The sequence below is a fragment of the Chrysoperla carnea genome, chromosome X, assembly GCF_905475395.1.
Source record: "Chrysoperla carnea chromosome X, inChrCarn1.1, whole genome shotgun sequence".
Lineage (NCBI taxonomy): Eukaryota > Metazoa > Arthropoda > Insecta > Neuroptera > Chrysopidae > Chrysoperla > Chrysoperla carnea.
Genome location: NC_058342.1, coordinates 31,367,912 through 31,395,898, shown reverse-complemented (window position 1 = coordinate 31,395,898; position 27,987 = coordinate 31,367,912). Strand labels below are relative to the sequence as shown.

Genomic DNA, 27,987 nt, shown 5'->3' with positions numbered 1-27,987 from the left:
AATTTTGCAAGATCAGATATAACTTTGCAAGTTATTGATTCCCAAATAAAAGCCACGTATATTGCATTTTGCAAAAAAATCGATTCACCAAAAAAAATAGATTTGGAAAGAAAGCAGCCTTTGCAAGTTGTACACAGCACACAAAATTCAAATAAGTTATGTAACACTAAAAAAAATAATTAAGAATGCAGATATTTGAGATACAAAAAAGGACCTTCGAATTATGAAAAGAATACAAAAATAATACATACTGAGTTATACAATTTGAGATCATAAGTTTTATTAAAAAATAAAATTCACTAAAAAATTACGAGATAATCGACGGAAATGATTCAGTTCAAAAATTTTTCCAAAAAAAAGAAAAATAAAACAAATTTCACAAATTGCACATTGAGGAAAATTATTAACTATTTTCACTTTATTTTTGTTTTAAATGTAGTTGAAAACACTTAAAAATTTCTTTCGCAAAAAGCAGCTTCGATTTTGAACTATAAAATGAAGCTTCGAAAGCTACAATAAAAGGAGCGTTGAAAATGAATGGAAACACGGCTGTGTTATATGACTGATATCACGAATACGTACTGATGAGTTGTTAGTTTTAACTCTCATGTGAAAACGACTTGAGTGCCCTACACAAGGTATTGATTTTCCAACGCCATCATGAATAAACACAGAGTCGGAGCATTTTCCATACAATGCAGAGGCGTAGGCTTGTATGAGGCGCAATTAGTATCGTCAACAACTACAGGCATGATAAACAAGAATTCATTTTAACGAGATATGCAAGGATAATACTAGGGATTTCAATAAAACTTTATAAATACATTTTTTTATTAACAAAGTCTACAAAAATCACAAAAAATTCCTTGCTAATCGGGATTTTTAAATTTTTATTTTATCGTTCAAAGTTGGCTGAAAAAATGTTGAATCATATAGGTTATCCTTTTCAATTGGATATTTCTATATCAAAAAATCTAGAGAGTGTGGTAAAAAACTATCTAAAATATTTAGACAAGCTTATAGTTTATAATAATACCATCAAAATAAAAGGTTGTCGATGATATCAAAACAAAATTTGAGTTTAATTATGAGTTCATCGAAGATCTATCACTTGATGAACAGAGACGACTATAGTTAGTTTATTAACGATTGAAGAGCGATATCTATATTATCAAATTTATAAGCATCCCTTGGACACAATATAGTATATATTTTTGTAGTTGCGTGGTATTATAAAGCTAAAAAAAATCACATTATTTGAGTACAAAGCATGTATTTGGTTTACATATATGTACCGTGCAATAAACCAAAACTTTTCTTCAATACTGTAAATTTACAATCATCTTAAGGTTCTGTATTTGAAAACGTTTAAAAAAAAGTTTTTTGAATCTAAGTATCTTAAACCGAACAAAAGTGGGATATTAATCTTCAATACTCTGTACCCAAAAATAAAAACTATATTCTACGGCACTGTTGATTGCACTAAAATTCATATCTTGAACTATACAACCCTGTTTTACTAATACAAATTTTCATTTGATTCATAATTTTAATTTTCCTTAGGTTTTTCCTAGCTAAAATGAAAAGAGTTACGATAAGGAATTTTTTAAAAGAATATAAAAATTATCTGATCACAATAAGCAGAGTGTTATTATCCTGCAGTATTTATCCCAGAATGAATTTTACAAAGGGTACGTCGTTTATTTTGTTCCGCAAGTTTTAGAGACGCATTTCTACGCATGTGTTATAAGGAAGGCAATTATTTGATTGATAGAAAAATTCGTAATCCTTATTTCATTCTTAATTTAATGAGTCAAATAATACCTTAATACTTACAGTCAAAACCAGTTATAAGGACATTTATCTTTGAGAGAAATGTCAATAGAAGCTAATTTGTTGATATTTTCCCTAAAAAATAAAAAATGAAACCCTGGTCGTCAAAAAATAAGCTGGATTACCAAAACCTCGGATTGGTTTATTTTTCTGCGGAGAAAGATGCCACGAAATGAGCCTCTACTGACAAAATAATTTAATAATGTTGATTTGTGATGATGCATGCGGGTGCCACCAGGCTCCAATTCAGTTAACCTTATTTAAACACGCTTTTATTAGATTTATTTGTAATTAATTAACAAAAAATGTAATAAAATCTTAGAAGTCTACTTTCTAACTGTCCGATCAACTCGAAAATTTTCGCTCGAAACGAGGTCCGAACCAGACTCACCAGGATAAGCAACCCAATAATCTTATATTTATTACTTTAATACAATTTTGAAATATAAATATTAATCTTATCAATAAGATGATGTAGTGTCTAGAATGTCCGTTTTTCAACCGTAAGGTAGCCAAATCGAAACCCATCCACGCCATTATAATTTTATTTTATTCTACTTGTAAACCTACAGTATTGTAAAAAAAGTTTTGGTTTATTGCACGGTACATTCATTTAATCCAAATACATACTTTATAGTGAAATAATGTGTTATTTTTAGCTTTACAATACCACGCAACTACAAAAATATATAATATATTGTGTGCAAGTGCTGCTTATAAATTTGATAATATAGATATCACTCTTCAATCATATAATACTCTAACTATAGTCGTCTCTGTTCATCAAATGATCTCTATCAGTAATTAATCACCGATTCGTCATTATAACCGATTTTCACTATACAATGTCATTTATTTACTTATATGTTCTCTAATAAATATATTACATCGGAAGTATTTTCAAAAAAAAAAATTACTTTCTATAATTGATTTAAAGTTTATATGGAAATTATACTTTTTTTTTATTGAAAAGGAAACCTTACTAAAATTTTAAAATATCACACTTCCTTGTTCTTAAAACAATTTTTTATTAATCAACACTCAAGGCATGTATTGCTATTGGAGTAAGAATCTTCCAGGGAGAAATGCTACTAAGAGCTAATTTGGTGATTATTTCACTAAAAAGACTTCTTCTCCAAAAATAATAGAAGTCCGATCTTCGAAATATAAGCTAGATTATTGTATCTGTTTGTCCGTTGCCTAAGGTTATCGAATCCAAAAACTATACAAGTCGAAAAAAGAGCAAAGAAGACTTTAGGAAAAACCAGATCGGAAAAAATAAAATCGGATAAAATTTCTGTAATAGTAGTTTTTGAATACAAGAGCTAAAAACTTCAGAACCCAACCAACTCCTCTATAGTCGACAAACTGAACCCCACCAACTCGTAATTACAACAATACTCCGGGTCTATAAAATTTTCGGTCTATTTTATGTAGGGAAAAATTTTGCTACCGATTTCTCGTTTGATCATAAAAAAACGAATTTTTATGTTTTTGGGGACTTAATTACCTTGAAATACTCAGAATCGATAACGACGCCGAATAGAAATCATATTAAATACCATGTAATAGATTTGTACAATAAATTGCCTACCTTTAAAAAAACGATAACATAATCGATATTTTTCAAAGGTTAAAGTAGTTTGATTAAAAAAATATAAATTAGTATTGTCAGACAAATAAACAGACAGGCAGATGGAAATGTGGAAATGATCTAAGTGGATCACCTACATTCAATTCATTCAGCCTTACAATTTGTTTTTGTCTATTAACAATATTTCTAATCGTTACTAAGTGATAATAACTACAGTAGAATCTCAATAAAATATGCAAGGATTGAATAATAATAGGAATGTCAATTAAACTTTATAAATACATTTTTTGAATAACAAAGTTTCCAAAAATCACAAAAAGTTCATGGGTCTCCGGGCTTTTTATTAATTTTTTTATCGTTCAAAGATGGCTGAAAAAATGATGAATCATATAGGTTATCCTTTTCAATTGGATATTTCTATATCAAAAAATCTAGAGAGTGTGATAAAAAACTATCTAAAATATTTAGACAATCTTGTAGTTTATAATAATACCATCAAAATATAAAGTTGTCGATGATATCAAAACAAAATTTTAATTTAATTATGAGTTCATCGAAGATCCATCATTTGATGAATAGAGGAGACTATACTTAGAGTATTGATGATTGAAGAGAGGTATCTATATTATCAAATTTATAAGCATCACTTGTACATAATATATTATATATTTTTGTAGTTGCGTGGTATTGTAAAGCTAAAAATAACTCATTACTTGACTACAAAACATGTATTTGGTTTATATGTATGTACCATGCAATAAACCAAAACTTTTCAGGGATTTCGTAAAAGTTAAGCGAACAGTATTTCAGCCACTAAAACATATCTTAAAAATTTTAACTATTTTACACCTAAAATATGCCACTAAAAAATTAAAACTGGCGGTGAGTGAACCTTAATACATAACTAAATCTTTTAATGGTTTCTCTTGAACTTATCGAGGTTTTACTGTACTACATATATACAGTGTAAAAGTATGAATTTTTACAATACCCGTATAATATCGCATATTATGTTATACAAAGTACAAAAACTGCAGGTTTTACTTAATCTGCATTAGAAATATTCAATTACATTATATGCCATAGGCAACATTATGAATAGATATGTATACTAAGTTGCCTATCTTTACAAAAAAAATACTTTTATCGATTTTTTTTTTTAAAGGTTGAAGTTGTGTTTCATTAAAAAAACAACATTGATACATTTGAAACAAATGAATGTTTTCCATAATTAATTTTACAATATAAATAAATAATTATACTGTATTATTGATTGTAAATTTTACGTTGTTATTTTGCTGTATCTAAATATTTAAGGACATAATCGCAAAACCGCATCGATTAATATTACCAATGTGGGTCAGTATTATGCACTCTAGGCGGATAACTCGAAGTTATCTATCAATTTTCTTTTCTTTATCAGGAATTTTTGTTCTAAGAACTATGTTCCTTATCGCAAGCTATAATTTGTTTGCTGGTTAGGAAGTAAAATCAAAAAATGTGCAACAATATAAACAGACCTCAAAATCCGAAAATGTGTTATCTAGGAAACTAAAACTTTTTTAATCGACTCAGCTTGTCATGAATTTTGAGAATATTTTGAAACTAATTTATAATTTATATTTTTTGTCCACTTATGTTTGAGTTGTGAGTTATCAGAAGAAGTTAAACGTAATAGAGATAATTTAAAGTAAGAACAAGATAATTTTATGTTATGTCATATTAAATATCTTGATCAATTAAATTGTGGGTAATGTACCCACAAATTGGGTTGACTACTAAATCAGAAGTATGTCTTTTTTAAACTAATATTACAATTAATTCATAAAGTATAGAGTTAAAGTAGCTTTAATATTTAATTCTTAATTATTTGACTTCTTAAATTAATACTTCAGAATTCAAATCAGCAAAAAAATCAAAGGAAATCTGAGTAAAAAAGGAACCGCTTCATTTATAATATACGAAGATAAGATGATATGAACATAATACCTACCGGGTGTCCCACGACACCTCTCGTTTAAAAAAAAAAAAAACAATATACATTTGAAATAAATGTATGTTTTTTTCATAATTAATTTTTACAAAATAAATAACTCTATTGTTTTTATTGATTGTTATTTTTGTGTTGTACGTTAAAAGTTTAATTAACTCCATCTGTGAGACTCAAGGACCGTATAATTTTTATTTCATATTCATATAAAAGATGATAAATTTGCATAACAATATGAATCTTTAGTTTATATAAAGAATCAATTTTTAAATAAATAAATCAGTTCGTTGCTTTTTTTTACTGGTTTAAAAAATGTTTTTTATATTTGTGATTTTTATTGTACTGCGTATTTCTAACGGTTTGATTTTTTTCTAAATTATTTTCTTTTTAATTTTTCATTTAAGACAGCGGCTTCCAAATTAAAGAGAGGACGTCAAGGGCGCCAAATTTATTTTAAAATTAGACTTATTTAACCATAAAATCTGAAAACTGGATCTAGAGTTAAATTTTGGGGTTTCATAGACACTGTAGTCCGGATTTATCGAGTTCGCTATTTTTTCCCCTTTCATCTTATGGTGGCCCTTTTCCTAAAAACTTGTTTTTTAAAATGATTTTATTTAATTTTTATCTAGGGGAAGATCAATTTTGTGAGACACCATCTCTTGATCCAGGAGTATGTATTACAATACATAAATGCCCGTCATTACGTAACATGTTACGATCGATCAGAGAAAAACCAGAAAATCGTGATTATTTAACTCAATCGATATGCGGTTACAATAATACCGTACCAATTGTATGTTGTCCAGAAGATGTGGAGGATGTCAATAAATTAAAGCTTTCCACAAATTGTGGACAATTTGATGAAGATACTGAACAAGAATATCCATGGATTGTGTCATTGGGTTATGGACGTCAAGAAAATCATGATGAAATTCAGTGGCTTTGTGCTGGTACACTTGTTACGAAGGTGCATGTTTTGACTAGTGCCTACTGTGTTCGAGCACGTAATGATTTGTAAGTTGTCAGAATATATTGAGGTTCCTTTACAGGATGCTACAAACAAGCAAATTAACTATTTCTTCAATGAAACGTTTTTGGAAATAAATATTCTACTGATTTCTACTTAATCGATTTTCGAGTCAATTTTCGTAAAAATATTTCTTACAAAAGTTTTGTTCGTACCATTTTCACAAATGAAACAAACAATTGGCTTAGTTAATTGTTGAACTACTCTGTATAGGATTGGTTGAATATCGTTTTTAATAAATTAGAAAAGCTTAAAGAAAACCAACACAATTATGGCGAAAATTTTGCTTCCTGCAAATTTTCAAATCCCTATCTTTTATAGTTTTGGAGAAAATGGACAGCAAAGCTTTGTTCTAATATGCGCACTTGCGATAAACAGTGATGTTTACAAAAAAATGTTTCGAACAAAAGTTTACAAGATGAGTCCTACAGACCCAAGACACAATCGATTTTCATTTTTAAGTAATCTTGTGGATAGACAGGCGGACACCTCTATTATACCTTTACCAAAATTTTGTTCCTTTCTAAGCGTTACAAACTTGGGACTTAAATTAATATACCTTGATATATACTTCATATATAACAGGGCATAACAGTTCTCTAGCTAATTCTAAGTTAGGAACTGTGAATTATCTCCGAACATAATAAGTTTCATAAGAATCATTTTTCCCAAAAACGTTTCATTGAAGAAATGTGGTCTCATGTGTAACAAAAGTGTATATTTTTTTTTTAATTAACAGATTTAAGGTTCGCGCAAATTCGTTCGATTCGGATAATTTCGCAAATGAAGGTATTATCAAAAAACAAATCGTTCATGAAGAGTACAACAAACTTAGCCATAAAAATGATATTGCAATACTGTTGGTCGAATGGTCACAATCTGATGAAGATCCAATTCCTATATGTCTACCAAAACTTCCAAATATGGAATTTAATCGACAAGTTAAGCCAACTGTTGCACATAAATGGGGTAAGGTTAAAGTAATATATGCTGATAGGTCGAAATATCTATAAAAGCGTAGAAGTCAATTATGACCGCTTAATATTTCGCCTACTTAGACTGTGTTGTACAGTGGAGTATTTATACCAAATATCCGGACAAAAGTGAGAAAACTCTTTTGTTTTGCATAGAAAGTTGTCTTTTGGTGTAGTTAGATAACCACTCCATCACAAACAGGTCACTTGAATTATCTTAACCTCGTCCCCCGCCTGTTTTGTAAGCCACAGTCTACCTGCTCTTACCAATGCAAGTTATTATTGTTGTTGCTCTCGATTTACCGTGTTATTCAATTTACGTTTAATGTGAGTGTTAGTGCAATAAAGTACGGATTTTTTTTTAATTGAAGGCGAAGATATGCTAATAATATAATTAAATATTTGTGATTCATATTTGCCGTTAAAAAAGATTTTTTTTTTCATTAAATTTATCAAACTCAAAGTTTTTTCATACAAAGTGATTGTAACTCAAATAATTTCGTTATTCTTACTGGAATGACACGGTAAATTCAATATCAAAAAGTGCCGATAGCGAACTGCAGTATCCGTTAGTCCCATTCAATGTTAAAATTTTTGATATTACCCTTTTTTAGATTCGGATTTAAGTTCCCGTGAAATCACAATAATACCCACAAAACAATGTGCTCAATTCTACGAAGTTATCAAAGCAGCCAAAATTAACGACAATACTTTGTGCTCGAATATTGAATCATCGTGTCAGAGTATTACAGGTAGTCCGCTAATGTTAACACAATCGCAACCGAATGACCAATCCGACAAATACTATGCAATTGGAATATCATCATACAGTTTTAACTGTAATTCATCGAATCAATTACCAAATGTGTTCACCAGAGTTTATAAATATGTCGATTGGATCGAATCGAATTTGTATATTTAAGTTTAAAATTTGTAAAATAAATAACATAAAAATACAGTTCCTTTACATGATTTGTTATATTTCTTTCGCATGTCCTAATAAAGTAATCCGTAGGCGTTAAATATTTTCCAACTACAGCAAATTTCCGACACATATTTAAGGTAGTATGAGTTATTTTTAGGATTCACTGTCCAACATTTCCATATGAAATTATTTTTCTTGCAAGAGCCTAAATGGCCGATCGGTCTCAGGCGTTTGTCTTCGACTGTTTGTCGATTTAGACTTAGGTTGCGGGTTCGAATCCAGGCAGCGGAAGTGTGAACAATTTATAATTAATGGGAGTGCAGAATTGATCACATTGTCGTCGCTTGGATAAGAACGAAGTAACCGACTCCACCCACATGAAAATGTAATTGTAAATATGTTTGTAATTAAATAAATAAAGATTAACATATAATGATGTGGGTGGCCTCTGTTATAGGCGTATATGTCAGAGAAACGGAGGTTAAACCCCATTATTATTATTATTATTATTATTATTATTTTTAGGATTCACTGTCCAACATTTTCATATGAAACTATTTTTCTTGCAAGAGAAAACGAAGACTCTACATGATTTATTCTATTTTTGTCGTATGTCCTGATAAATTAATCCGTAGGCGTTAAATATTTTCCACCTATCAGAGAAATTCCCAGGCATATTTAAGATAGTATGAGTTATTTTTAGAATCCACTATCCAACATTTCCATTGGAAAATAATTTTCTCGCAAGAGCTACGTACAAAAGACATCGCTATGGTTCAGAAGTTTCTGAAATCGAGAAATATTGTTTTAACTTCACAGTCTACAGAAAAGTTATTGTAATTAGTCCGATTTTAAAATTTTATCTAAAGTTTTATCCAAATCGGAAACAAAAAACCCCTTTGAAAAAATCGAAAATTATTTTTCGTTTAGGAATTTGATTAAACTAAGTTTATAAGGTATATTTGACCCAAAAATTTCAAAAATCGGGTCCATTCGACGATTGGACGCATAGCTTTTGAGAAAGCGCCTGAAATCGACTCAAAATGAGCGATATCTCAGAAATGATTCGCCAAATCGATAAATATACCACATTTTTGCATTTTTTGGGTCAAAATAACCTTAAATACGAAGTTTTGTCGAAATCAGAAACACAACTTTTTTCTCGATTTTTTTCAAATTTTTTAAGGGGTACCCCTTTGAAAAAATCGAAAAAATCGAAAATTATTTTTCGTTTAGGAATTTCATTAAACTAAGTATATAATGTATATTTGACCCAAAAATTTCAAAAAACGGATTTATTTGACGATTGGACGCATAGCTTTTGAGAAATCACCTAAAATAGCCTCGACATAAACGATATCTCAGAAATCATTCGCTAAATCGTTAAATACACCACACTTTTGCGTTTTTTGGGACAAAATAATAAAAGAATTTTGTTTCCGATTTGGATATAACTCATTTTGTAGGGTAATTTGACCCAAGAAACTCAATTAACCATTAAACGATTAGAGATATTCTTCTTCTGAGGAATTATTCGCCCAATCATCAAATAAATCGATAATTTATTTTTTTTGAGTCAATTTACTTAATAATTAAATAAGTTTTGTACGTTTGGACGAGTAGTTTTCATTTAATTGTTTACCCTTCGGGTACGGAACCCTAAAAATTCACTAAAAGAACAATTCTATTAAAGTTAAACATAGAAGATGCAAATATATGAAATTCCACCCCATACTGTGCTGTAATAAATGCAGGTATTCTGGAGTTGAAAACAAAATACGTAGGTATTTAAAACAATAAAATTAATAAGTATACATCTGAACTGAGAGCTGATTGATTAATTACAGAGAATTTCCAATACTTAAAAAACGAGTGACTAATGATTTAATTAATAATTTAAATAACAATGAAATTGTTTGAAAAATATGGTGTGAAATAATCATACGACTTCCATATACTTACACGTTCAATATCAAATATTATTTATATTTTAGAAATAAAAAATCTTTAGATACACGATTTCCTCAGCCGTAGAGACTTCTACATCAGGCACGGGCGAGTTATTTTAAGTCGAAGTTATAACGAGCTGGTGATTCTTGTTTCTTATTAATCGTATACAAGATCAGTGAGATCCATAGTTACCATCTCGTACATATTACTTTGGTTACACAAACAACCAGTTACCCCCAGAAAGTTACCCCCAGTTACCCCCAGGATTTAAAGACGTCACGGTCAAATGGTTGTTTTTATTTCTTCTCCTTATTCCAGCATTAAAATGTAAGAAGTTCTTACAAAGTCACCATTGTTATAACTTTATTGTGTGTCACAAACTTTATAGTGTGTCTCTTTATCCAAGTCCGCATTACTCATAGAGGAGGAGATAAGTATACGACTCTTCTACCTATCTCAGTTTCTCTAATAGTAATGATATAGGTTGAAAAAAATTCTTTTCTCTCTGTCTTACTCGTATTTTAGGTTGCCATTGGTTAGGTTGTCACTATCTTACTCGTATTTTTAAGTAAGGAGTCCGACTTCTGTAAGTCCCATTTGCCCATGCCTGCTCTACAGATTAAGTTAGAGGGGGGGGGGGTCAGTCTAGGCAGCTGGCTCCAAAATTACCGGTGTAACATGACTTCTGCTGTTAGCTCAGTTGGTTAAGGCATAACCAAATCCGTCCGCCGTAGGCTTAGGGTAGTGGGTTCGATTCCCGCCATCGCAACAAAATTAATTCAATTAATAATTGTAATGGGCTGGTGTAGTGCATGGTATATGCATGAAGGAGGTGCACTCAGCCTCTGAAAATAATTGAGGAGCTGATAAATGAAATTATCAGTGGAAAGGTGGTAAAACACATATATATGGTATCACAATGAGCTCTATAGCCTAAGTGTGTCCTTCGTGGACAGCCAATATAACCTAACCTAACCTAACCTAACATGACTTCGAGAATTTTTTCTATATGTAGAGTCGAAATTCTCCATAAACGTGATATAATAGAACAATTTGAAGGATTCAGCTCGTCCTAAAGCTTTGAGCAAAGTAAACACACGTTTTTTGGTAAAATGTTTATAGTTGAGTTTAATCTGTACGATTACTCCATAAATATACAGAGGTAAAATTTAAACAATAGCAAAATAATTAGAAGCTAAAACGGGTTCGAGTGAATCGTTACAGCGTTACAGGTATCAAATAAAGACCATCTCTCGTATGTCGTATTCATTAATGTAGTTTTGCGTAGGTACTTGTATGACCAGTACTTATTTTGTTGTGGGTATATAAAAGCTCGAAGCATATTAATTAAAACTAATGAAACACTGAAGAGTTCAGATCAGATTTTAAAAAAAATGTTTTTGTTGTTAATGTTTTGTGCGCTCTCTAAAATATGTAAGTGATCATTATAAAGCTTCATCAATAAATCAATAGACTTGTATTTAAAGTGGGTGCTATAATAGGGTATTATCGTTAGTCAAAAATAAACAATGAAATTTGAAAAAAATTTATGTAAAAATATACTTAAATATTCTGATTTCGAGTCATAAAAGCACATTTTTCTTTTAAAATATTAAAATTAAAAATCGTAATTTTTAAACTGTTTTAAAACGCGGGTAAGCTCTGCTGTGATGTCATAGCGGTATGAGTCATAGACCATCAGTTAGTTCAGTGTAGACAGCTGGGTATAATATAAACATAGATAATAAGTATTTATATTTATTATAATCAGATGTCTATGAATATATCTGTCAAACTTATTTGTGTTATTTCGTATAGTGATACCCATATGACGTATTTTTGGTGGCTTTATATTAGCAAAATCAACATTTTGAAGTACTTTTTCAAAAATAGTGGAATACCCTATTCCGGGATACACACTTAACATAGATAAATTAAAAAAATTGTTTTGTTTAATGTTTTCAAATAATTATGTTTCCAATAATTTAAAATTTGATTGATTATCATAAAATTATCAAAGGTATTATATTGCTGAATACTTACTAATGGTAATAAATCACAGGTATTATAAATATTATCGATATTAAATTAATTAATTTAATAGAAACTGTTACTTTACTGATTATTTTAATAATAATAAAAGTTATTTTGTAAATAATCATCGAAAACCAATTCAAATAACAAAATATAAGTCAAGTTTCAATTTTCTGTTTTACAATGCCATATTCCCGGAATTGCAACTTTGCGCATTTTCATAATTTACAGAAAATAATTAATTAGAATAGTTTGAAAAGGCTTTAATAACGATTTATTTATTCATTCCAATCAATATTTTTACATATTTAAATATGATAAACTTGCCAGTAAACTAAAAAAACTTAAAATCTATAAAAAAAATCCAAAAACTTAAGAATCCATCACTGTCACCTCTTACGTAAACAAAGAATATATTTGTAAAAAAAATCATGTTAAAACTAATCGATCACTTTTTCGATCGGTATGAGAATTTAATTGTGATTAGGTTTGTTCAAAATGTCAATTTTTTTGCTCATATTTTAGTTCTAGAGGCTCTGTTTTTTTTTTTAAATTAAAAGTTTAATCAGTTTTTCTTATTTTTTTATCAAAATAAAACACCCGGAATAACGTACTACCCCATAATATTGTACATTTACCTTAGCATAGAAATCCCAATGTCTATTTTGCTTTGTCTGTGGATAGCTCGATCTTAAAAGCTCATATAAAGATCAATATAAATAAACGAAATAAACAAGCTTTCGATGCCTTTGAAAACTTTGGTGTTAAGCTTCAAAGGCCGCCATTTCTAGAATTGTGTTGGTTTTTTAATTTATAAAAAATAATGCAAGCATTGACATTCAACACTTTCTAAAACAGAGTAGTTCAAAAATAACTCAGTCAATTGTTTGTTTTCACTTGTTTCTATACTTTTTTAGCTCCAGGAGCATGCGATAACTGTGTAACACCAAAAAACGAGAATGGTACATGTATTCCAATTAAACTGTGTCCGCCATTAATGCAGATTTTGCTATCAGCACAGTATCGTTACACACCACAGTTGGCCGAACTTCGAAAATACACTTGTGGATTTTCCTATAAAGTACCGTTAGTTTGTTGTCCCATTTCTGTAAACCAGTCCCAGCCATTGATACCAACATCGACGACTACATCGACTACAATAGCTCCAAGAATTACAACAAGATCAAATTTACCAACAGAATGTGGAACATCCGCAAGTCAACAAACGTTACCAAGAATTATCGGTGGTTATGACATTAAAAAAGGACAATTCCCATGGATGGTTGCACTAGGATATGAAAATTCAACAGCCAATGAAATTCAATGGTCTTGTGGGGGTACTATTATTACGAAGAGACACGTGCTTACAGCTGCGCATTGCGTATTTAATCAACCAGAATTGTACGATTTGTTTGAATCTAACATGAAATAGTCAAGGAAATAAAGCAGGTCCGTGCGCAAGAGTGGGGTTTTGAGCGTCAAAACCGTTCCCATTGAGAATCTGTCCATATTAATTTTGAACAAACAATATAGTCCTGTAAATGCATCCATTTATGAGACGCATTTCCAGAGACGAATCAGATATCCAATATCCATGCATATTTTGAACTCAGCACATTCTTTGACTTTTTCTTTGAGTCGAGTACTTCAAACAGAAAACCTGATTCCTGGCGAAGCTATCGAACTAGCTGATGCTGCGAATCATATTTTGAAAACAAATACAAGCTTTTTCCAGCGGGTCTTATAAAAATCTGACGAGAAGTCGATCTCTGGCTTAGATTGTTTTTTCGGTTTTATTTCCTCGATTAAAATTACAAATTACATTTACAAATTACTGAAAATGGCCATCGATCAAACTATAAAGTCTTCCAACCCAAACCGATTGGCAAAATTTGAAAAATCTACAACCACAATTGTCTAAATATCACCTTCATATACATGAGCATATCCAACTTTTGGCCCAAGGAGAACAAAACAAGAATTTTTGATCCACAGGGTTACCAAATATCACCCATGTTCATACATTTTGCTTAAACTTTATATCGGACTCCAATATTTAATTGTAATTTGTAGTTATCAAAAAATTTGTAAAATGGGAAAAAAATTTTATAACAAATTTTACATTTACAGAAAATACATTCGAATTGGTGTATCAGATATAAAAAAAGATTGGGATTATTGGGAAGGTGAAATACTTGAATCGTATGTGCATGAAAATTTTCGATCTGGATTATACAAACATGATATTGCAATATTAAAAATTGACTTTGATATGGATAATTTAGGTCCATTAGTGGGTCCTGTATGTTTACCAACAGATCCAAAATGGAAAAATCAATCATTTGTACGATACTATCCAATTGTATCTGGTTGGGGTGTTACGAAACTTGGTAAATTTTACTTTTAAATTTAATGACATAATTATGGTATGCCCATTAAATGTAGCCTCCGGAAGCTGTTGTCACATAAAAGACAATTGCCTTGCCGAGTTTCAAAGCCTAAAATCTTCTTTTTTTTAAGTTATACTTTTTTTAGGCGCGTTATGAAATAATTTTTATGGTGCGCGCGCAGGGTGGCATGGAAACTACATGTTGAAGTTCACAATTTGTTAACATCATGAAATTAGTCGATAAACGAAATGTCAATCATATTCTTAATAAATTTTGGTTGTCCGTCTGTCTGTGAGCACGATAACTCAAAAACGAACCGAGATATCAAGCTACAATTTTTATAGCGTGCTCAGAACGTCAAAAGTGGGGCTAAGTTCGTAAATGAGCAACATAAGTCATTTGGGTATTGGGTTTACAAGACCCAATTGACCCATGCTGCTCATTTATGAACTCGATCTCACTTTTTACGTCCTAATCACGTAATCAAAATTTCCGCTTAATATCTCTTTTCGTTTTTGAGTTATCTTGCCCACAGATAGATGGACAGATGGACGGACAACCGGAAATTGAACTAATTTGGTGATTTTATGAACACCTTTACTAAAATTTTGTTCGTAGCATGAGTATTTTTAAGCGTTACTAACTTGGAACTAAAATTAATATACTATGATATATTTCAAATATACATGGTATAATATAATGCAAGCACTGACATTCAAAATTTTCTATACAGGGTATTTCAACAATTAACTCAGTTAATTGTTTGTTTTCACTTGTTTTTGTTATTATCTTGTACACCCTGCACACCCCGTATCTTTTACCTCGATTTGCTAACCTCGAAATTATATTTCAACTCAAAAACATGAATTTAACCAAAATTGCTCCGTGGACCCTGAAGTATATACTCAATTATCATCAGCTTCCAAGATGTAACAACTTTGATGAGTTTTTTTTTTAGGCTCTACAGAATCAAGTGAAATTCTACAAGGACTACAAATTCCTATAATCTCAAATTCAATTTGTGAACTCAAATATAATGGGACTATTAACTTTGATCGAACCTTATTATGTGCTGGATACCAAAAAGGATTAAAGGATTCGTGTTCAGGAGATTCAGGTGGACCGTTATTATTACCACAATTAGATGCTGACAGTAATGAAACAATATTCTATCAAATTGGAATCGTTTCGTCTGGATTTAATTGTGCTGATCCTAAACATCCAGGAATTTATTTAAGAGTTTCCGAGTATATTGAATGGATTGAATCGAAATTGATTTTCGATAACTAACGACACTAAAGTAATTATTTCATTAGCATTCTAATAATCATTGGGAATTTTATTTCGACTTGACGAATTCATTCTCTAAAAATTTGCGACTTATTTAAAATTTGTTTATTTTATCAAATAAGAAACAAAAACCATTGTATAAATATTTTTAAATAAAAATTATTTATTTTAACTAATATAAATTTATTTCTAAAATATTCAATTACATGCTATATCAATTATACGTCGTATTATTAGTGATGGAACGAATAATCGCATTCGCATTCGCAAAAAACGATGCGAATGTTTTTGATAAAAAATCATCATCATTTTGTATCATAAATTGCAAAATAACTCCAAACTTCACTGTTAAATTTGAATGTTGGACAAATCGACAAAAATGCAATTATAGTAAACTAACCTCAAAAACAAAAAAATTGAATTTTGCTTTTAATGGACTTATATGGCTAGTTTTTAATGGACCTATACGACGGACTCTTTTACGCAAATGTAGAATTATATGTATTAGCTCGACCTGTATAAAATTCCGCTCACGTGGCTATCGTAGCCCATGGCTACTCTGTACTCCTAACTAAGACACAGCAACAAATTTCGTAGAAAAGTGGCAAAAAAATCAAAAGTTATTAAATTGATATTAGTAGAACATGTTTTAAAAATAGTTTCATTTGAAATATCTTTACAGTTGCTGATTCACTTCTTAATGATGCTTTTAAAACTGTTATATTCGAATCATGTTTGCCTGATACACTTATTATTAAACTCTTTTAATATAGATATATTTTTTCGTTAAAATTATTTATTATTGTCTAGTTTGTTTTTTTCTAAGTGGTACAATTTTAGCCCGTGAGTATATTTTTATATATGGGATAAGGTTTGACCAGAAAAAAAACATAGTCAAACCTGGATAAGCGGAAGTTCAAGGGAGCACAATCTCATTCTCGCTTATAGAGGTTTCTCACTAACCCGAGTTCCTCGCTAATGTAAGTACCTTGTTAGCGTTTCTCTCTTATAAAGGTACGCAGCAATAACAAGTCACAGCAAGTACGAATGTAGTAAATTGAAGCTATAGTTCCTCCTAAATAATATAAATAAATAAAGCTCGACTGTCGCTTATAGAGGTATAGATTAGTAGCAATCTCCCTTACGGAGGTCCATGAGGGAAAAACGACTCTCTTTTACAGAGGTTTCTGTTTCTCGCTAATAGAGGTTTTGGGAGCTTAAAATGACGGACCTCGGCTATTGCTCTCACTTATAGAGTTTTCTCACTTACCCAAGTTTGACTGTATTAGGATTAATTAAGTGAATACATTATAATTTGTGAGCGCTTCATTTGAAAGTTAACATTCGCATTCACGAATGTACAAATTTCAACATTCGTCCCATCACTAATATGTATATAATACTTATATGTATACCATTATTAAATTCCAAGTAAATTTGTATAATTAATTATTGGAATTTGATAATGGTATACCGATAAGGTATGGACAAAAAACTGGAGAAATAATATATGAGGATTTATTAAGTGAATACATTCGATTTTGTTAGAGCGTCATTTAAAAGTTAACATTCGCATTCGCATGTACAAAATTCGACATTCGTCCCATCACTGATTTAAGTCTGAATTAAAATTCTATAAATCAAAATACAAGTTGAGAAAACCAAAAAATTAACATACTGATCTGCGTATTTTTTAAAGTTTCGATTAAATCATTTGTGAATTTGAATGGTAAGCTATTGTGTTATAATCTTTAAAAATATTATAATTGTAATTGTCTCAAAGTGTAATATTTATAATTCCCGCACAAAATTAATTGAATTGATTTTAAATACATCAGAGGCATCTATGATTTAACATACAAGTATCATCGAAAATTGAAGATGGTTTATAAATTATAACGTGCTCGCAGTTTAAGTGTGAAAATAGTAACGTAATGTTTTAAAGAAAATATTGGTTTGAGTAACAGTTTTTATTTCCTAAATTTGGAGTGATTTTAAAAGTTTATCCTTAATTCAAGAAATTTAACATGTCTATGTTAGCTGAAAGAAAGCGAAAACAAAAATGGTGTTTAAATCCAAGAGGAAAAGATTGGTCAGAAGGTTAGGATTTACAAAAATTTTTCATATGAAAAAATATATTAATTCAACTTAATTTTTTTAGATTCCAATAAATTTGGTCAGAAATTGCTAGAAAAAATGGGTTGGAGCAAAGGAAAAGGTTTGGGCGCAAACGAAGATGGAATCACCGAACATGTTAAAGTCTCGTTCAAACATGATAGTAAAGGTATTTATTAAATTTTTTTTTAGTGTTACAAACAAATTTCCCTTAATTTGCTTTCTAAAATAAAATTCCAATCTGGAATAAAAGAAATTTTCATCCAGTAAAATAGAATTGTTCGAAACAGGGAATTATCGATACAAAAATTGTCTATTATCTCTAAAGTGACGTAAATGTAACTCTTGATTCTCTGAAATCTTATACCAATGCAAATTTTTGGAATGTCAATCAAAGTTTATGTTGTTTTTGGGTCGTTATATCGATGGGACTTCTGTTTCCTGAATCGTGACATATCGAGATATATTATGATGATAAAATTCGTAAATTTTTTTCACATCACCTTTTTTTTATTTTCAAGAAATTTTAAACTGACAATTTAGTTATTACAGTAGAACCTCGATAGTTTTTAAGTTCAAGTATACGGTTTAAAAGTTGGTGTTATATTTTTACGCTTGTTTATTCGTTTAATGTAAACTTAGGTTGGCGATCGACATCGAAGACTTGTAAATCCTTGGGTTTAGTTGTAAAAGGTTAGAATAGTCATGGAATTTTAATGGTGCTAAACCCTTGAGCGTACCGATGAGAGACTAGGTCATGGTGGCTGCTCTCCTGAAAATTGATTTACCATTTATTCTAGACCAAAAAATCATTCAACCATTTACTCTCTTGACCAAACAATTCTGTTTCGCTACCCTTGGACCAAAAGCTGAATACGCTCGTGACTAAGTCCCTACATGATGGTCACTTCATTGGGATTGCTAGGGAATTCAAATTTTACTGGAAATGTCAGGGAATTACGTTTTTATCCCAGTAAAATGTATGGTTCTCGTGGGATCGATTTGTTTTAATTTTTCATGTGTCAAAGAATCGATATGATTTATTGCACAGGTAGTGATTGTTTAGGGATCAGAGTTTGACTTGGGCTAATTTCTATCCCGGAAAATGCACGGTTCCTATGGGATAGCATACAGGAACCGTAGTTTTTGAATGATTTTGTAAAAGTTGTTGAAATAGATTTTTAGTGCAATTTTTCAGGACGGCTTGATTAATTTACACAGTAGCAACGATAATTACTGTTGCTTTAGTTTTTGTGACTTAATATTTATAGGGGATCACAGAAAGTGTGACACTGTGTGATAACCGAGGGAAGGGGGTCTCAAATCCTAATTTTAGTGTGTCGTATTTTATGAACAGCCCCTAATTTAATTATACTGAAAAATCGTAAACCTCGTCTAGCTGCAACAAGTTACATTAATTGATATTTTACCCTGTAAATATGAAATATATCAAAGTATATTAAGTTTAGTTCAAGTATGAATCGCTTAAAATTAATATTGATTGTTTTCGTTTACGAAAAATAAACGAAAGCTGAACGTCACATTTGAGCTTTGACCGACCATTGTCAATGACATTACTGACCTACGAAAAATAAAACTAATAAAAACTAACTCACCCCTGTATATTGACACGGGCTTGTATCTTCCTCCACCACCACCACCACGAATACGAAAACTCGGTTTTAGACTTAGAGCATGTCCCCAAACACTCCTTAAAAATTTCAGTCATTAAGTATTTTTTTTAAGTAAAACTTATTTTCAGGTTTTACTGTCATTAAATTGAGTTATTTTTTGTATCCATAGGAATGGGTTTTAAGGAAGATCAAGATCCCTGGACAGAAAACGAAGTAGGTTTTGCAAATTTACTAAAGAACCTGTCAACACAAAATACAAACAGTCTTAAATTGGGATCGGATGGTGGATCAGATAATTCTGAATGTGCGGATGTGTTAAATATACAATCGTTAGAAAATAAATCGAAATCATCACGAGCGAGAGTTCATTATCGAAAGTTCACGCGTGGTAAAGATTTATCACGATATTCTGCAAAAGATTTAGCTCAGATATTTGGAAAATCTTCATTGGATATTGAAACATCCACTACAGCGACGTCAACTCTTCGAGCAATTAAATCTGACGAAAGTAAGTCTTCTTTTTTTGTTATTCATTTTAAATTTTATTATACACATGAGTATCTAAAGAAGAAAATAAATGCAGGCAAAATCCATGGTATTCACATTATTGGAAAATCTGAAAAACATAGAAATGTCAGGGAATTCATATTTTTCTAAAAAGAGTCAGGGGATTCCATGTAAAAAAAGAAAGTAGCGAACTTCTAGAAGTATTTTTATATTTATTTTTTCTGTTCGTATTATTTAAAAAAAAAAAATGTGCGCATGCGTTCTTAATATCTTGAGTTACATTTAGTATTAAAATTTTTCATGGTCGTTATTTGTAAAATTTGTTGGGCAGATCAACCATGTCATGGCCGTTTGAAAATCATCAGCTCTTTTCAAATTGATTTGAATTGATTCCGGAAAGGGTAGAACCGATTTTAATCGACAGATATTCCAAAAATATATATTCGATTTGAGATAATCCACAATTAATAGGTAATTAATCCGCAACGCAAAGTATATCGATTCTGTCTCATCAAGAAAATGTGTTCATATGAAGAACTAAATCTGAAAATCACAAAAATGGTGTCGCCTGGAATGTAAGTGGAGGGGTTTTAGTCAGTCCCCAATCAAAAATGTAATTGGAGACTGGCTAAATTTCGCCATCTACATTACGGGCGATATCAGTTTTAGATAGGCGATAATTGTTTATGTGAACAGATTTTAAGCCATTCTGAGATCAGTTTCCCGATGAGACAGAACCGACATATTTAGCGTTGCGAACTTATTAAAAGCCAACACTATCATTCCGGTTATATTTTTTTTAGTTTATCAGTCGATTAAAACCAGGTCTATCTTTTCTGGAATCAGTTCAAACTTGAGATAGACGGTACATCTTTTGACATTGTATTGGGGTTAAAGTCCCCCGCTTTGTTAAAAGTTATTTATTTTTTTATGAGGAACATTTTTTACATTTAAACTTTTGTTCTATCTCTAACGGTTTACAAGATGGTTTCTCTTTTACGTCCGAAGTATCGTGTCCACAGAAAGACGAACAGACGTACGGACAACCGGAAATGGACTAATTAGATGATTTTAAGAACACCTATATCAAAATTTTGTTCGTAGTATCAATATTTTTAGGCGGTACAAACTTGGGACTAAACTTAGTATACCTTGATATATATTACATATATACAGGGTATAAAAATTTATATACACTTATTTAAATGTTATTTATTTTTAGATCAAGTGACATCTACAACAAATTTTGGAGAACAGGGTGAAGAGTCGTATAACGAGAACCTCACCGTTTCCGACACAAATATGACGGAATATTTTTTAAGAAAAATGAATGGCAAAAATACTAAAGTGGAAACAGTAACATCATCTCATGCTGATGAAGAAAATCATTTACCAGAAATTGACACAACTGTGCCACCAACGGATACGATTACTACTACGTACGAAAAACCAGCTAAAGCCTCTAAAAAGAAAAAGAAGAAATCACATGCTGTTAACGAAATTTACGAGAGTCAGAAACCTGACTCTTCTCAACCGGAGGCGGTCATCAAACTGAAAAGGATAGATTGTTCTCCAAACATTAAACCAGAATATGTAGCAGAAAAGGATGCTTCACCAAAAGAGGTCAAATTGGAAAACGGTGATGATAGTAAAACAACAATTCCTAATAAATTTCAACCATACGTCGAATTAGAAAAAATAGACTATTATGTGGAGACGAAGAATGATTGTAAAAAGAAAAAGAAACACCATGATGAAAACTCTCTTAAAATAAAACTTAAGAAAAAGCACACGTATGATAATCCTGCGTTAAACATCAACGATACTAGCAACGACATTGAAAATGTAAGTAATCTACCTACTGTGTGTTCCAAAAAAAATTTTTTATAGCTGTAAAACTATTTAGATCATTTATCGGGCACTGTGTTCCAGACTAGTGATGGGACGAATGTTAAATTTTATACATTCGCGAATACGAATCACCATCAAAATTGACAATATATTATCAACGATCTCGGAAATGGATCCAACGATTTTCATGAAAATGAGTACGCACGGGTTTTTTGGGGCGAAAAGTCGATCTAGCTAGGTTTCATTTATTAAAAAAACGTCGTTTTATCCGTGTTTTCAGGAAAAACTGAAACATACACTGCCAAATATGATTCTTCCTGACATCTATTGGTGTATATCGTAGTTAACGAAATAAAGTACATTACCGGGGCATTCAAATTGACATTTTTATGGAAACATTTTAAACGGTTCTTATATTAGTGATAAATTTGTGTCTTTTTAGTTGGTAGTCATAGAGAAAACCCTGTCTGTCTTCACGTACTAACATTAGCATTATATATATATATAAATTTACTCTAAACTTAACTATTATGTTTTAGAATAATGTGAACGAAGTCGAGCGAAAAATAAAAAAGAAGAAAAAGAAGAAGGGAATTGAAAATCCAGCATTGGAATTAAGTAACTCCGATGAATCCGCGACACCAAAGAAAAAGAAACGTAAAACAACGTTCATATCGTATATGAATTCAAATGCAGAAAATACATTGACAGTTAAAAGTGTGCCAAAGAAACGTAAGCGATCTCACTTAACCGAAGATTTAGGATATGAATTAACTCACGATGCGACAAAACATAGCAAACGTTCCATGGATAATCCGACCGAAAACACACTGACAGTAAAGAGTATACCAAAAAAACGTACACGGTCGCACTCAACCGATGAGTTAGGTTATGACAACCCAGCATTTACTCACATTTCCAAAAAACGCAGCAAACTTACCATGGATAATGAATCTGGTTACGATAATCCCGCGTTTTCACAAAATAACACAACAGAATTCGAAGGAATTACTACACCGAACTCAAAACAAGGTATCTGTAATTTTGGATGCGAAGACTACGAAGATTTGCCAATTGCATTCAGTGAAGTGAAAAAAACCGGCATGGTACATGTCGAATACAAGAAAATGCCAAATAATAGTACACCAAAAAGCGCGCTCAAGAAAAAAACGTTCGATCACGTAATAGTTCGACCACGAAAATCCGTGCAAATAAACGAATCGATCAACGAGGAGAAGTATATTACAGATGATTCAGAAAACGAGGGTGATGAAGACGATGAAGAAAACACTTCGATATCACAACGTATCGATAACTATCAAACTCAATTAGAAAATTCGTTAAATGAAAAAAAATGTGTGAATGGTAAAGATCACACATCCAAAAAATTTAAAAATATTGCGTTAAAAAAATTATCGCAACGTCGTGTTTCTGTTGTTTTTCCTGGAGTCAAACATGAAAATATTATTAAAGGTTATGGAAATAAAAATTAAAATTTTATTCTTGATGTATAAAAAAAAATATAATATGTATATTTAAAAATAATTTGAAACTTCCTGTACTCAAATTTGAGTAAAAGTGGTGAAAATTCAGAATTAAAATCTAAATAATTCTTCTCAAAACAATTTTAGACGGTGCAAATTTTATAAAATTCATTTAAAAGATAGAGAAAAGTCTCACTAAAAAACTTATTCGTAAATCAAATTAATTTTATAAAAAGTTATTAATTTTTTCGAATGTTAATTTGTGGATTTCCATAATAAATAAATTAAACTGAATTATTTTGCAAAATTCAGATTGTTCTCATTCATAATTGTATAACACAAGATTAAGACGGTTCTTCACTCATTTTTCAAGGACGTGAAATCATTATTTGATTGGCGTGAAACTTTATAACTTTTTTAAGACTCCTCTTAAATATTCATTGGTGGAAAAAAATATAAAGAAAAGCCATTTTCCAGAAAAGAATGGTTAAAGTTGAATTTCAAGCACTACGATTATACCCTTTACCCTATCGATTTGATATTTGGATATTTTATAGGTACTCATATTCTATCTGCCCCTTTCAAATTTAGATATAGTGGAATACGAAAAAGTACCTAAAAGTGAACAGTGAAAATTAACAGGATTTTCGAAAAATAAAAGTAACCAAGGCAGATAGAATATGAGTACTTCTAACATATCCAAATATCAAATCGATAGGGTAAAGGGTATAATCGTAGTGCTTGAAATTCAAATTAACTCTCTCTCCCAGGTAGGGGAGACGGTCAAATTAGTAAAAACAAAATTGCGATAGGTAAATTAACTCGAGCACGTCAGATTAAGATATGGTGGGTTAATTACATTCTAAAAATGTACATTTCAATGGGAAATGCGAGGGTTGTAAAGTTGCGTTTTGAGCGCTATCAAAATTGTTTCAGATTATTGAAATTTACATTTTTTATCATGTAATTAACCCACCATATCTTAATATAACGCGCTCGAGTTAATTTACCTATCGCAATTTTGTTTTTACCAATCTGACCGTCTGCCCTACGCAGGTCCCCCATATTTAGTAACTACACAAATACCCTCTTGGGCTCCCCTGCTATAATAATGCATTTTGTTATTTAGCAAATTTTCCACTACAGTAGAACGCCGATTAACCGGATCGCCAATTATCCGAATCAGTTTTGTTTTGTTGTAACAAGAAGGAACTTGTTGAACTCGATATGGTTGAAAGCTACAAGACACTACATATTTTGCGACGTTGCAAAGTTTTTTTTTTTTTTTTTAAATATCATTGATTTACTTAAATAGTTTTTAATGTTTAGTTTATTCTATGTGTGACAGTTCGTATTTCTTTACTATCAGTCTATGTTCGATTATCCGAATCGACCCCGGTTCCAATTAATTCGGATATAATCGGCGTTCTACTGTTATATTTTTAATTTTAAATCAATTAAAATAAATATTGTAACAATTGTTTCGACCATTATGAAACAATAAAATTCTACAATTCTTAGAGCTGATTTAGAGATGGATTCAAACATTAAGGGGATAGGTGTAGTCAGAGACATGAAAAAATGATAATTTTAAATAGTTTTTTTTTGCGAGTAAATCATTTTATTTTATAAAAGTAAAATCATAGCATCATTAAATAAGATTTCGACTTGATAGAAATTGGAAAAAAATTAATTATTTTAGAAGTAATGGCTGTTGTTGGTCCAGTTCCAAACGAAACTCTTTGCGGCGACCATCACTAATCCTTGGAGATTCATTTAAAATCAATCAGACAAAAAAAATTAGTTTTATTTATAGATAATCTAGTGCCTGGTCGAAGCTTTTTTTTTTTTAAATTAACAACATGACGTGCTTAAGAACTTCTTTTCCAGGTTTTCGGAAAAAAATCAACAGTTGATTGTTTATAAAAATCGAAGTTTAAAAAAAAAAATCCTTTGATCAGGCACTAGTTTTGCATGTTTTAAAAAAACTGTATGAACTGTGGTCACCAGTTCAAAAAACATAGTTTTGAGAAAAATGCATTTGAAGTTTTACTCTTAATTAACGTAAAGTAATACGTATTATTTAATTACTAACACCGAGTCATCTATTCCTGGGCCATACAATAATTCTTCAGCCGTTGTAGCAGCTTCCCAAAATATCTATTTGATGTTGTCGACGTAGCATTCTACCTTCTCGAGTTTTGTCGTTAGCGCGCATTCTTACTCTCGAGCGTTCCAAAGCGCCCGACAACCTTTTGATAACTATCGAATAACTCGAAAAGTATTTGTCGGATTTACTTCAAATATTCAAAGAATATTTCTAAGATATTATACTTTAAGAAAATGCAAAATCGATTTTTTTTTTTTTAATTCTGACTACACTTAACCCCTTAAACAAACAAAAACAGGGAAATAACAAATTTACAGTTAGTTAATAGCAAAAAAAATTTTGAAGGTCATTGAACAAAAAATGAGAGCAATTAGGGGCTTAGGGGCTTAAGGACGTAGATATGAAAAAATAATGAATGAAATGATTTGAACACATGTGAATGTACAACTAGTATAAACAGTGGTGAAAATTTTAGGCCACTTTGGTCGTTCAATAGTTGCGATTTATTGGTTTTATAGATTTCTAATGCCACAAATCAATTCAATGTTGCGCTCTTTCTTGCTAAGTATAAAAATTCAAATTCTTTCTTGGGTTTATCTCCTGTTTCTATAAAATGAGAAGCCACTAACCTTTGTTTCTCATTTTATAGAAACGGGACGTAAATATAATGCCTCCAACAAATTCAACCTTATGCTTTTTCTTGGTAAGTGTAAAATTTGGAACTCTTTCTTGGACTTCTGTCTCGTTTTTATAAGATGAGAAACAAATGCTGGTGGCTTCTCATCTTATAAAAACGAGACAGAAACCCAAGAAAGAATTAGAAATTTTACACTTAACAAGAAAGAGCGCAAGGCTGAATCGATTGGAGGCATTAGATTTATGTCCCGTTTCCATAAGATGAGAGGCCACCAGCCTTTGTTTCTCATTTTATAAAAACGGGACATAAATATAATGCCTCCAACCAATTCAACCTTATGCTCTTTCTTGGTAAGTGTAAAATTTGGAACTCTTTCTTGGACTTATGTCTCTTTTTTATAAGATGAGAAACAAATGCTGGTGGCTTCTCATCTTATAAAAACGAGACATAAACCCAAGAAAGAATTAGAAATTTTACACTTAACAAGACAGAGCGCAAGATTGAATCGATTGGAGGCATTAGATTTATGTCCCGTTTCCATAAGATGAGAGGCCACCAGCCTTTGCTTCTCATTTTATAGAAAAATGACATAAACCCAAGAAAGAATTCGAAATTTTAGACTAAGCAAAAAAGAACGCAAGGTTGAATTGGTTGGAGTCATTAGAAATCTATAAAAACAATAACTCGGCAATATGGAAAGACCAAACTGACCTAAAATTTTCGCTACTGTTCTTGGCCATGTACTAGTGCGTGCATTCACATTTTATGTTAAATTATTTCATTCTGCGTGCATATCGGACCCAAGCGTGGAAATCCCGTATTTAACTAACTGTGAAAGAAAATTTTGCAAAAAAATTTAGTTTTATTTCTTGATAAAAATTATTTGTAATGTAAATGCTGGCTACTATCAAATTTAATCGCTTTTCGAATAAGTTTTTTCGAGAAACCATTTTGCTCTCTTTTAAATAAATTTAATACCCGACTAAAATTGTTTAAAAAAATTCTACAAAAAGAAAAAAGATGATTTTCATAGAATCAATTAATATAATTATGTATCATCTGTTACCCTTGCACCCCCAAAAATCTTCCCCAACCTCTTTTTAGATAAAATATAAAAGAATACCTATTTTAGAGTTTAAATAATTTATTTTTTAATGAATTTAACTGATTTTTCCTTGATCTTATTTATTTGTTCCTTATTTTTTTAATGATTTTCAAAAGAAATAAAAAAAACTTTATGTGCTGTAAAAATATTTTTTGCATTTTTAGTTTCCAATTTTTACAGTTTCAGGACACTCCCCCAAATCCCCTTTTTAAATCCAAAAGAAACCTGCCTAAAGTTTACGGAAAAACATAGATATTTCTGTTTGGGATTTTCAAAATTACAAGGAGGGGTTGCTGCAATCCAATTGTTTTAATAAAATTTCCTGACTATCATTTCTGAGCGTAATTTAAAGTTCTTCTATTCGAAAAGTACAGAAATATTTATGTCTATTCTGATAAAATTGTTTTTTTTAATCTTTTCATTTTAATTATTTTTTTTTAAAATTAATTTTATTAATTATGTTTTTTTTTTTTTAATAATTATGATTATTTTTTTAAATTATGTTTTGTTTTTATTATATTTTTTAAATGAAAT

General features: G+C 30.6%; 4 protein-coding genes across 5 annotated transcripts in view; 3 read left to right on the top strand and 1 right to left on the bottom strand.

The window, feature by feature from the left end:
• Window positions 1–311, bottom strand: part of LOC123303127 (calcium-dependent secretion activator) — a 28,473-nt gene extending 28,162 nt beyond the window's left edge. For both annotated transcript variants that reach the window (XM_044886257.1, XM_044886256.1), the window contains exon 1: window positions 252–311. The gene's annotated coding sequence lies outside the window, so the exon portion shown is untranslated. The remainder of the gene's footprint in view (window positions 1–251) is intronic.
• Window positions 312–5,750: 5,439 nt separating this feature from the next.
• LOC123302560 (venom serine protease Bi-VSP-like) lies at window positions 5,751–8,363 on the top strand. Its single transcript, XM_044885531.1, has 4 exons — window positions 5,751–5,775; window positions 6,050–6,434; window positions 7,187–7,416; window positions 8,036–8,363. Exons 2-4 carry the CDS (start codon window positions 6,130–6,132, stop codon window positions 8,341–8,343), a joined length of 843 nt encoding a protein of 280 aa, XP_044741466.1. The 5' UTR covers window positions 5,751–5,775; window positions 6,050–6,129; the 3' UTR covers window positions 8,344–8,363.
• Window positions 8,364–11,552: 3,189 nt separating this feature from the next.
• On the top strand, window positions 11,553–16,135 carry LOC123302188 (venom protease-like). The gene is made up of 4 exons (XM_044885019.1): window positions 11,553–11,730; window positions 13,248–13,731; window positions 14,461–14,720; window positions 15,679–16,135. Exons 1-4 carry the CDS (start codon window positions 11,691–11,693, stop codon window positions 16,008–16,010), a joined length of 1,116 nt encoding a protein of 371 aa, XP_044740954.1. The 5' UTR covers window positions 11,553–11,690; the 3' UTR covers window positions 16,011–16,135.
• Window positions 16,136–17,899: 1,764 nt separating this feature from the next.
• LOC123302150 (G patch domain-containing protein 4-like) lies at window positions 17,900–23,625 on the top strand. Its single transcript, XM_044884961.1, has 5 exons — window positions 17,900–18,110; window positions 18,172–18,294; window positions 19,929–20,267; window positions 21,489–22,111; window positions 22,657–23,625. The coding sequence occupies exons 1-5, from the start codon at window positions 18,038–18,040 to the stop codon at window positions 23,608–23,610; spliced, it is 2,112 nt and encodes a 703-aa protein (XP_044740896.1). The 5' UTR covers window positions 17,900–18,037; the 3' UTR covers window positions 23,611–23,625.
• Window positions 23,626–27,987: the final 4,362 nt, after the last annotated feature.

Excerpts from the sequence above, each read along its gene's own strand:
- LOC123302560 (XM_044885531.1), top strand. The coding sequence starts at position 6,130 with ATGTTACGATCGATCAGAGAAAAACCAGAAAATCGTGATTATTTAACT. Across the intron at positions 6,435-7,186 it reads GTTCGAGCACGTAATGATTT|ATTTAAGGTTCGCGCAAATT; the intron begins GTAAGTTGTCAG and ends TTTAATTAACAG. Across the intron at positions 7,417-8,035 it reads AACTGTTGCACATAAATGGG|ATTCGGATTTAAGTTCCCGT; the intron begins GTAAGGTTAAAG and ends ACCCTTTTTTAG.
- LOC123302188 (XM_044885019.1), top strand. The coding sequence starts at position 11,691 with ATGTTTTTGTTGTTAATGTTTTGTGCGCTCTCTAAAATAT. Across the intron at positions 13,732-14,460 it reads GTATTTAATCAACCAGAATT|AAAATACATTCGAATTGGTG; the intron begins GTACGATTTGTT and ends TTACATTTACAG. Across the intron at positions 14,721-15,678 it reads TTGGGGTGTTACGAAACTTG|GCTCTACAGAATCAAGTGAA; the intron begins GTAAATTTTACT and ends TTTTTTTTTTAG.
- LOC123302150 (XM_044884961.1), top strand. The coding sequence starts at position 18,038 with ATGTCTATGTTAGCTGAAAGAAAGCGAAAACAAAAATGGTGTTTAAAT. Across the intron at positions 20,268-21,488 it reads AGCAATTAAATCTGACGAAA|ATCAAGTGACATCTACAACA; the intron begins GTAAGTCTTCTT and ends ATTTATTTTTAG. Across the intron at positions 22,112-22,656 it reads CTAGCAACGACATTGAAAAT|AATAATGTGAACGAAGTCGA; the intron begins GTAAGTAATCTA and ends ATTATGTTTTAG.